The sequence below is a fragment of the Lycium barbarum genome, chromosome 5 (genome assembly GCF_019175385.1).
Source record: "Lycium barbarum isolate Lr01 chromosome 5, ASM1917538v2, whole genome shotgun sequence".
NCBI lineage: Eukaryota > Viridiplantae > Streptophyta > Magnoliopsida > Solanales > Solanaceae > Lycium > Lycium barbarum.
In genome coordinates, this window is record NC_083341.1 from 106,186,482 (window position 1) to 106,197,326 (window position 10,845).

The following is a 10,845-nucleotide window of genomic DNA, read 5'->3' on the forward strand; positions in this document are numbered from 1 at the left end:
CAGAATTGCAATCATGTTGCTTAAAATCTACTTTTGTTTTGTTGACAATGGAACCCCAGCTCGGCTGAGAAAGCATGCGGGAGGGTTCGAACCTGAGATCCCTATTTGGGAGATCACCTGCTCAAACAACTAGACCGCGCTTGCCAGTTTGCTTAAAAGATACTTAAATTATACTTACAAAATATCCGCCCTTAACTAAAGCAATTGTTAGGCAGATGCTTAAACTTTAAACAAATAACAAGAGATTCTCAATACAAACATTTAAAAAGGAAAGATAGGAGTAGCAGTAAAGGAATAAAGGCATTGAAGATATAAGGAATTCATATGACTTTCACCATCATATTCATAGCCATTGTCAACAACGTTATCTACATTGGATAATAGAACACCAAAAGTGAAAGAAATAAGACAGCCTCAATAAATCAACAGACAGGTCTTTCACAAACCTAGAACTTCAACGGAAACATGAACTGATGTTCATTTGCACATGGGAGTCTATTTACAGGAAAATCAGAATACATAACAAAACAACAGAAAGTTTGAAACTATGAATTCGATTTGAAGCCATTGAACTGATATCAGCAAGTTGCGGCGATAGACTCCAGCAGAGCAACTGCAAATTCCATTTGTTCCTCCTGATTCACTCTATTAAAGGTGGGAACATGGACAAAGAGACATTTGTAACCTTTTTGCTCTGCAAACCGGAGAGAATGGTAATATACATAATTGCACACAAAACGGCCAGCATCGTCGGACATGGTTACTTCAAAGCCTTTCTTCTTTAAGAACTCCAGAATCGACTCAGTAGAGCAAGACGTCTTCAACCACCCAAAAATAAATAATAGATTAGGACAAAATGGAAGACGGAGCGAATACAGGCAAAGAACTTAACGGGAAAACTGTTTAGTAAACAAAACCAAATTTGGCTATCAGATAAAAGAGCACTTTACTGAGACAAGCGAAAATATGCAAATGGCGGTAATACTATCAAACTCTCACTCTTTTAAAACCGGGAATCTGCAAAGTTTGGAGTTTTGCAGAGACTCCTAGAGCATAAAATTTTGATAGAATTGCAAAGGCTCGCTAAATCATTACATCCTTACTCTTTCTTCTTTGTGTATTTTGTTGACATTTGTCATGCATTAAATTTGCATTTGTGTAGATTTATATTACACATTTTCATTTTGAGATCTGGTGCAATGTTAACAACTCAAGTCACTAACTAAGAGTCCACAACTCCATTTATTAGTTGAGACCAGTGTTTTAAGAGATGGGGGCGTGGGGCGAGGCATTTTACGCAGCAAGGGGCGAGACGTAAGCCCGAGACACAGGGCTTAAGTCTCATGGATCTACGGGGCGTATGTCTCATGTATCTTCAATTTTATAATTTTATTACTAAAAAATAAGCAAAAGTAAAATTTTCATTAAAATTCTGAAAATAAATTCAAATAAATCACCAATCATATAAAAAGAATTATTATAAAAAATATTATTTGAGAAAGGTAACAACACAAAAAACGATAATAGACTAGATAATCTTTAAAATGAAATCTTCATCCACTTCATCATCAATCTCTAGATCTATTAGTCCTTCCGGACCTCAGCTAATATTTGCACTGGCTTTTATTTATATATTCAAAGAAGGAGAAGGGAAAAAAGTGTAAGAGCAATTTTAGAAAACGAATAAAGTTGCATCAGGAACATAGTGCTAAGAAATCTCTATCAATTTCAAGCATAATCATCTAAAAAAAACTATTTATGGCAGTGTTATTTTCTATGAAAGTTGCTTTCTTTATTTATATATTTTAGGAAAAATCAGTACAACATGAAAACATGAAGTATAAATATCATTATATCAATAATAAAAATCATTATTTATAGCAAAAATACTTTTAAAACAATAAAAATCAAATTTAACGCCCGGGGCGTATGCCTTTACGCCCGGGACTTATGTTTTTGCGCCAAAACTTACGCCCAAATTCTAGGGCGTACGCCCTATGGATCTACGCCTTTCGTTTGCGCCCCGGAGCGTTTTTGGTACACCTCGCCCCGGGATTCGCCCCGAAAACGCCTCTGAAAACCCTGGTTGAGACTAAAATGTTTGTTTATACTCATATACAAAATTGTTTCAACAATCGCAATGCTAGAAAATAAGGTAGTCCACAATTGATTATTAGAGTCAGTAAGACTAAGAGTGATGACTACTAACATTTTTCTTAGGCCACATTAAGTGATTCTCAGCACCATGAATATTTCTTTCAGTTTCCTTCTATATAATTCTACTGAAGCTACTGCTGCTGAAATTCTATTGCAGTTGCTGCTATTATTGTTGTTATCTTTTTTTTTTTTTTCTAATAAATTTCGTATTCATATTATATTATCTCCTTCCTCATTTACCCTATATTTACAAGTATCTTGTTTAAAGTTATCTTCTTCGAAAAATTCTACTCTTCTTCAACCTTCAACAATCAAATCCTCACAAACAAAATTCGAGATGACCTCATCCCTACATGTCACTTCAATTTCAAGGGCAATATTTGGCTATTTTTTACTTTTTCAAGCTACGTTTTGTTTTTTGTTTTTTAATTATCTTGTCTTCGCATTCTTATCGAATTTCCACTGAACTGTACTTGCTATGCATTAGATTACTGAAGGTCTATTTTTGAAACTCAGCTATTAATATGTCATCATAATATTAAACAAATTAGATAAGGAATTTATATGAAATAGAGCTTTTTTCTCACTTTGTTTTAGTTTTACTTATCCTACCTATGAAATAAATGCATACTCATATGTCAAAGAGTTAACCTCCTTTCAGTTTTCCAAGTTTAATTTCTTGAGCAACATGCATATAAAGATGACCAAGAAAAAAATTACCTTTTTTGCCTTTAGTTGAATGGTGTATTTAGGTATGCACAAGAGAGAAATATATAAGATATTTCTTCATCTAATATACATAAGCAGATTTAATAAGTATCATATGAAGAATAGAAAAGACCTTTTTTGTTTGATTTATTCCTCCATCTTCTGGAACAATAGGCAATCGCTGTGGAAAACCAATAAGAATATTAGCATCACGAAACATCAGGTTAGCTCATCTCAGTCCACTTCATTTTAGTCATGAGATAACTATACCGTACCTGAGGTTGCCAACCAAGCTCATCTGCACAACGAAATGTGGCTTCATTTACTGCCAGCCGCTCAATTGCGAACTTTGTTGCTCCACTGTTTACTCCAAGGTGAAGCTGACCAGATAACACAGGAATTTTTTATCAGGAATACATCATATTTTTCTCCTAGCATTCCAAGTGTGTATGTGTGAGAGAGAGGGAGGGAGGGGAGCGAATAGGAGCAGGCACAGTAAATGCAAGGTCTTCAAAAACAAGCACATAAATTATGTATGCATTTCTTCTCTCTTACTCCTATATCATTCATTGCATACAGGATTTATATTATGAACTTCCAATCAAACTGATACCGTGATTTCATTTTATACAAGCTAATATTTAATGCAACTTGGCTGTTTACATCATGAATATAAGCTGGTTGTGAGATTACACCATACATTCTTTTACTGACAGTTTGTTATCTAAGGCTTTCCACTTGGATACTCCTAGAAGCTGCTTCCGCCTCCAATGCTCATTTATTACTATTTTCAAGGTATATACGGATGGTTGATGGTTTCCAAGAATACTAGATAAGAACTAAAGAAAAAGTGTCACATGATAAACTCTCTCTTCCAGACTCAAAGCTCTGGCGCAGAAGCTGAATTTATACTTTTTATGACTTCCACATTTTCCTTCTCTAGACCATGATTTCAAAGCCTTTTAATATTTCTCTATATACACGGATATATGGCTAGCATTTCTGAAGAGAAGCCCAATCAAATGTGTTCACAAAAACTGACGCAAAGAGTGTCCTTCGCGGACTCTTCTCAAGCTTCAAAGGGGTACTCCTGTTCGCCTATTGAAGACCTGATATGTACCACCAATTTCTATGAATTTAAATTGGCATGTAGAATGCTACATAAGGGTTATTTATCCTGATATCCAACCCAAATTGGTACCTAAATGTTGAGAAAAAGCAATTAGCAAGAAAGTTAGGCAGCAACAGGGCTCATGTTTTGGCCTTTTTTTCTTCGGTCATGCAGTCTCAATCCAAAGACTCAAGTTCTAGTCTCTTGGTCACAGATTAGCATCAGTCTGTATGCTCTCACTATTATGTATGGGACGGTAATGGGCCTAACTAGTTGCCCTTTCGGAGACTAAATTTTCACAACAATAGAACTACAAAGTAGGGAAGAAGTTGCCAATTGTCTTGGGCTTTAATATATTGCTTCACATATCTACATAACTTAGTCCTTGAATTTATCTTTCATTTATCCAATCTAAAACCTCCAAACTTGATAGCCAAAGTTAGGACATAGTTGAACGGTCTGATGCATGTGTAATTGTAGTCAAATTCATCTATAAGGGTCAACGAGAGAAAATGGACGCTCCTCCAATCAACTTCCGCAAAGAAATGGTTTAGCAGCTAATTGCCAATTCCAGAATCAATTCCTATTATTCACTCAAAATACGGATGATTGTTGAGTTCCATGTATCTTTCCTCCTCTGCCCTATCATAGTACTCCATTCATTTTATATTTGGCGTATGTGGAGTTTCATACTCCCTCAATCCCAATTCATGTGGCACCATTTGACTTGGCACAAAGTTTAAGAAAGAAAGGAAAATTTTGAAATTTGTGGTCTAAAACAAACCTTAGAAATTTGTGTGGCTATAAATCATTTCATTAAAGGTAAAAGGGGTTAAAGTTAAGTTATTTCTAATTATAGAAAGGTGACATTCTTTTTGGGACAGAGTAAAAAGGAAAGTGTGCCACCTAAATTGGTACAAAGGGAGTATTGGACTAGCTGCAAAATGCTCTAGGCTGCAACCAAGGCAGCGTGTACTATAAGCTCTCAATCTGGCACTATAAGAGTATTATGATCATTAGCTCACCACAATTCACTTACCCCTCAAAATGTCTACAATTCAGAGGTGGTAAATAAAATAGAAAGCATAAGAGAACCACACATCCAGTTATTCATGTTTCATAAATATGCATAATTTGTGTATATTCCTGCAATTTTCTGCACAAGACAGTTTAAAGAGCGAACAACCCACACAAATTAGTCAAAATAAAATAGAAAGCATAAGAGAACCACACATCCAGTTATTCATGTTTCATAAATATGCATAATTTGTGTATATTCCTGCAATTTTCTGCACAAGACAGTTTAAAGAGCGAACAACCCACACAAATTAGTCAAAGTAAAAGGTTTGTCACGGCGGAACTAACCCATATGACTTGTCCATTATTTGAACTGTTTGTTGACGAAGACTCTGACTCTATGACCTTCAACAATGTCGGAAGTCCACCCTCTCCAGCTGTTTCAAGAACAGTACAGCTACCCAAGGTCACACCGGCAGGTAATCCTCTCTTTTCAACATAATCTTTCAAGCCATTAACTATTGTCTCGGTAGGATTCTGAACAACACCGTGAAATTTCTTGAACCCCGTTACATGAATGGTCACAGATTTTGGCCCCTCCGATCCCATTTCCTCGTTCAAAACACGAATAGGATTCCTACTACTTGATAGCTTCCAAAATTAATTACCTGTTCATGCCACTTACAACAACCTCTTTAATCTTTCATCAAACATCCAAAGCTTTTAACAGAAACAGTTTAACATTTCAGTATAACATGACAACATTAGTAAAAATTGACCCTCCTAGTTTCATACTGAAATACAATTTCTTAAAGCATTCCAAAGCTTTTAACAGAAACAGTTTAACATTTCAGTATAACATGACAACATTAGTAAAAATTGACCCTCCTAGTTTCATACAGAAATACAATTCCTTAAAGCATACTTTTTTCCCTTAAGCAATTAATACTAAGTTATGACATGTATATAACCTCTTGGATTTTGAACAATCAAAATGAGCAAAGCAACATCTCAATTCAACACACGAAGTAAAAGGTAAAACTTAAAAGAACATTGTCAGTGCTTACACAGCAATCGACAAAGGGAAAAAGACAAAACCGTGATATTTTGATTCATCCCCCACCTCCCCCCCCCCCCCCCCCCCCCCAACTCCGATTTACCAGGCTGTCTCCAGCCACCTTTTGCATACCGAGACAACCCCTCTTTCTGTTCCAAGCAAACAGCCTAACCCTAAATGGAAATTAAAACCTAAACCTGGCATACAAGTCTGACAAGGATCAAGACAAGGTGATTCAGTATACACTCGCAATGCAATAAAAACCAGAGTGACCTACAATTCTAAAGGCAAAGGCAACCTCTCAGCAAAATACTCTATCAAGAGCAGGTGATTCAGTATATACTCACAGTGCAATGAAAAACATTTCTGTCCTATAAGTCTTAAGGGCAAAGTCAACCTTTAAACAAAATACCCATCAACCCATACTTTGGAACCAGATTAAGAAGTGAATATACATAAAACAAAAGGGTGTAACTTTAGACAAAGAATGAGCTGCATAACTACACAGAATTTCCAAAAAGATAAAAACAAAAGAATCGACGACCATCAAATTTAGCAATTAGAGTAAAATCAGATGATAATCCTGAAGAACTTGGTAAAACCACATTAACAGGTGAAACAAAAGGGAGAAAAAAAGATCATAAGTTTAAACAAAACTGCATAACAACACCAAAAGGTCCAGAATTTCTACTAAAAAATATGTCGCACTCATACACAAATAAAAACACAAGTACCCAAATAGCTACACAGAATTTTCAAAAAGCGTGCACAATCTTTAAAAGAAAAAACGATTTCTATCAAAATTTAGCAATAGGAGTAAAATCAAGAACATAGAGATACTAAAGGCAAAGGCAAAAATACCAATCAGATGATAATCCCTAACAAGTTGGGAAACCAGATTTAACAATTGAACATGAATGAGCAAAGTAAAAACAAAAGATGATAACTTTAAACAAAGAAAATCAGGTGCATAACAACACCAGAATTACCAAAAACAATGATGCAGTCATACAAATAAGAACAACAACAACAACTACCCAAATAAAACAATTGTAGTGAAAAATCAAGATCATAGAGACATTTTCATGAGAAGGGGTTTACCTACTAAATGATGTGGAGGATTCTACCACTTGTTTCTTTCTTTCTTGGGACTATCAAATATAGAAGAAAGCCAAGAGAGTAGTAGGTTGTGAGCTGGAATTAGATTGGCAGTACTTGGTATCTAGCTAGAGCCTGTTTGGATTGGCGGTAAGTTGCTTATAAGTTATTTTCAGCTATTTTGAGTGTTTAATTGGTCAGTTTAAAGTTATTTTATGCTTAAAATAAGCTGAAAAAAATAATTAGGTTCATTTGACTTATTTTATCTAAAGCAGATTATAAGCTGAAAATAACTTACCAAAAAAAATAAATTAAATTACTCTAAATTTTTTTTTTTAACTTATAAGCTATTTGTTGTTTATAGGCATAAGCTCATTCAGGCTCTAGTCATTTGTTTGCTCAAATAGCAAAAAAGCCTCTTTGTAAGATGTGCCCAGTGGGGACACGCTGTTGGCAAGCTCACCGCTGATTCATTGGACTCATATGCCCCCGGTCTTTCTTTATGCAAGGTTTAACAATTTGATAGTAGCAGTATGATTTATAACTCTTTAGGGGTGCTCTAGAGGACTTTTTCAATTTTTTCATGTTTGATTGATTAAATTATTATTTTTAAATAAGTTTTAGAAGAATACAACAAGAATAATAGTATATTTATTGTAATTTTACATGTGGAATCTGAGAGAATAGAGTGTATGCATACCTTATCCCTACCTCGTAGAGGTAGAGATGTTGTTTCCGAGAAGACCCTAAGCTTATGTAAATTATTTCAAAACAGTTTGAAAAAAGGAAATACAAAAATGAAAGCAGCAACAATAACAAAATATATGTGAAATGAAAAGCAGTACATAACATTAAAAAGAAAGAACGGTAACAACAACCAAATAGTGCGATAATCGAAACACAAAAAGCATAGGTGGTAACGGAAATCGAAGAAGAAGAAACTGCGAGAATAGTACTAATACTGGTAAGAAAGTAGGTGCAAGTACGATCACCAAGCCTAACGCCCAACCTACTACCATAATCCCCGACCTCCGAACCCTCCTATCTAGGATCATGTTTTCGGTAAGCTCAAGATGCGTCCTGTCTTGTCTAATCACCTTTCTCAATACTTCTTTGCCCTACCTCGAACTCTCTTTATGCCTCCCATTGCCAACCTCTCACTTCATCTATAAGCCATCTACTCTTCTCTTCACATGTCCAAATCATCTTAGTCTCACTTTCATCATCTTGTTCATCATGGAGTCCACTCCCACCTTATATCGGATATCTGTATTCCTAATTTTATCTCTCTTAGTAAGCCCACACATCCACCTCAATATCCTCATTTTCACAACTTTCATCTTTTGGACATGAGAGTTCTTGACTGATCAACATTTCGCACCATACAATATAAATCTAACCATCACTCTATCGAACTCACCTTTAAGTTTTTGTGGTACCTTCTTATCGCACAAGATTCTAGAGGCGAGCCAACAATACGATGTGTGACACCATCATCGATCTACCATTACCTTGAATTAAAGACCGAAGATACTTGACCCAAGTTTTAAAAGAATGAGAAAAATATTTGACCCACGTTTTCAAATCGTCTCTTCCTCACCTCCCGCAACTATCCCGGACCTACCACTTCACCCACCCAATCCTTACCTCTATAATGTTTGTTTAAATTGTGGAGTATATAAATGATTTTGAAATAAAATTTATTCACTAACTAAACATCAAAAAAAATAAGTAAATCACTTAATTTTAAAAAGTTATTTTTCGTGAAAAATCTTTTCGATGGAATTTTCATACCAAACATACCCTATATGGTTAATTTGGATTCACCCCAGGTAGACTACAAATAACGTGCTTCATGTTCCATCGGTCATTTTATATAAAGGTATATTACTGAGTAAAAAAATTTAAATTTTAAAAATGACTTTTGACTTGTAAAATAAATATATGTAAACCAATCAAATTACCTTCGTCGAATTCTACATATCCTCTTATTTTTTTCTCTCTTAATAAGAAAATAAACTTTTATATCAAATAGATCTCAACAATTCATGTTATTAAAGACAAAATTAAAATGCTAAGACTAAAAAGTTTCTAAAAAAAATATTTTTTTAAGTAGATTAAAAAAAAGTATATCTCATAAAAAAATAAAAAATAAAAAGCATAAAAGTTGAGTTTGAATCTGAGACCTCTATTAATAAAAATAAAGGAATTTGACTATTCAACCACAGCTCTAATGGTATGTCGATTTTTCATACTCAACAAACATTTTATTGAAAAAAGAGAAAAAGGAGACACGCTAGTTTGATGAATTCTTTCAGAAAACAAAATTAAAAATATTTTCATTTCATTTGATAACTTAATTGCAAAATTTTATTAAGAGAAAATTTTCACAATAGATCTTGGTTTTTCTTCTGAATTTTCTATATTTCTTTACCATGTAGCATTTCTAGATCTATATTAAGCGTTGTTATACCACTCTTTGGTCTACCATCCTTTTTATTTTTTTAGAGTTGAACCTGCTTTTATAGAAGATAAAGAAGCTAATATATCGTTATGCTACCTTTGCTAGTCTTTATGACAACTCTTAATCATCATGACTTCAATTTTGTTGCTTATATAATTCTTGTTTCTTATATTCATTGAAAGTTTAGTTTCTATTATCATTATCATTATTACATAGATGTAGATTCCATGAACTGGCAACGAAAAGCTAAACTCATGATTAATTAATCGGAAAAGGTCCAAAAATATCCCTGAACTATTGAAAAAGGCTCATAAATACCCTCCTTCCACCTTTTGGTCTAAAAATACCCTTAAGGTTTGTTTTTGGCTCAAATATACCCCTCAAACTAACAAAGTTAAAGTTAACTCTTTTAAAAAGCCAAATGGCATTTTGTGATTGGACACATATATTATTTAATTTAAAAATTAAAAAATATGAACAAAACTGATTTTTTTTTTTGCATTTTGTGAATTAATCAACGAAATATGTTTTTGTTTTTTGCATTTCGTGAATAAAAAAACGAAATAGGAAATTATAATTTTTTTTTTGCATTTCGTGTATTGAAAAATGAAATAGGATAAAAAAAATTAATTTTGTTCATATAAAAACAAAATTGGAAAATATATTTTGTCCAATTTTCCAATTTCGTTTTTATATGAACGAAAATAATTTTTTTTATCCTATTTCGTTTTTTAATATACGAAATGCAAAAAAACATTATAATTTCCTATTTCGTTTTTTTATTCACGAAATGCAAAAAAAAACATATTTCGTTGATTAATTCACGAAATGCAAAAAAAAAAAAAAAAAACAGTTTCGTTCATATTTTTAAATTTTTTAGTTTTTAATTTTTAAGTTTCCACACAATTTTTTTAAAAAAAAATATGTAAATTACGGAATTTTATTATTGGCAATTTTTTTTTTAAATCTGGAATTTTAAATTACTGGAAATTTATTATTGGCAATTTTTTTTTTTAATTTGGATTATTTTTTTAAATTACGGAATTTTATTATTGACCAATTACAAATTGCCATTTGGCTTTTTAAAAGAGTTAATTTTAACTTGTTAGTTTGAGGGGTATATTTGAGCCAAAAACAAACCTTAAGGGTATTTTTAGACCTAAAAGGTGGATGGAAGGGTATTTTTAGACCAAAAGGTGGAAGGAGGGTATTTATGAGCCTTTTTCAATAGTT

The 10,845-nt window shown here is 33.3% G+C and overlaps 1 protein-coding gene across 1 annotated transcript; it reads right to left on the reverse strand.

Moving 5' to 3' along the window:
- Positions 1 to 310: 310 nt before the first annotated feature.
- Positions 311 to 7,304, reverse strand: LOC132641097 (uncharacterized). The gene is made up of 5 exons (XM_060357981.1): positions 7,152 to 7,304; positions 5,342 to 5,661; positions 3,141 to 3,245; positions 2,999 to 3,046; positions 311 to 818 (listed from the first exon to the last, which is right to left on the reverse strand). Exons 2-5 carry the CDS (start codon positions 5,600 to 5,602, stop codon positions 579 to 581), a joined length of 654 nt encoding a protein of 217 aa, XP_060213964.1. The 5' UTR covers positions 5,603 to 5,661; positions 7,152 to 7,304; the 3' UTR covers positions 311 to 578.
- Between the last annotated feature and the right edge of the window lie 3,541 nt (positions 7,305 to 10,845).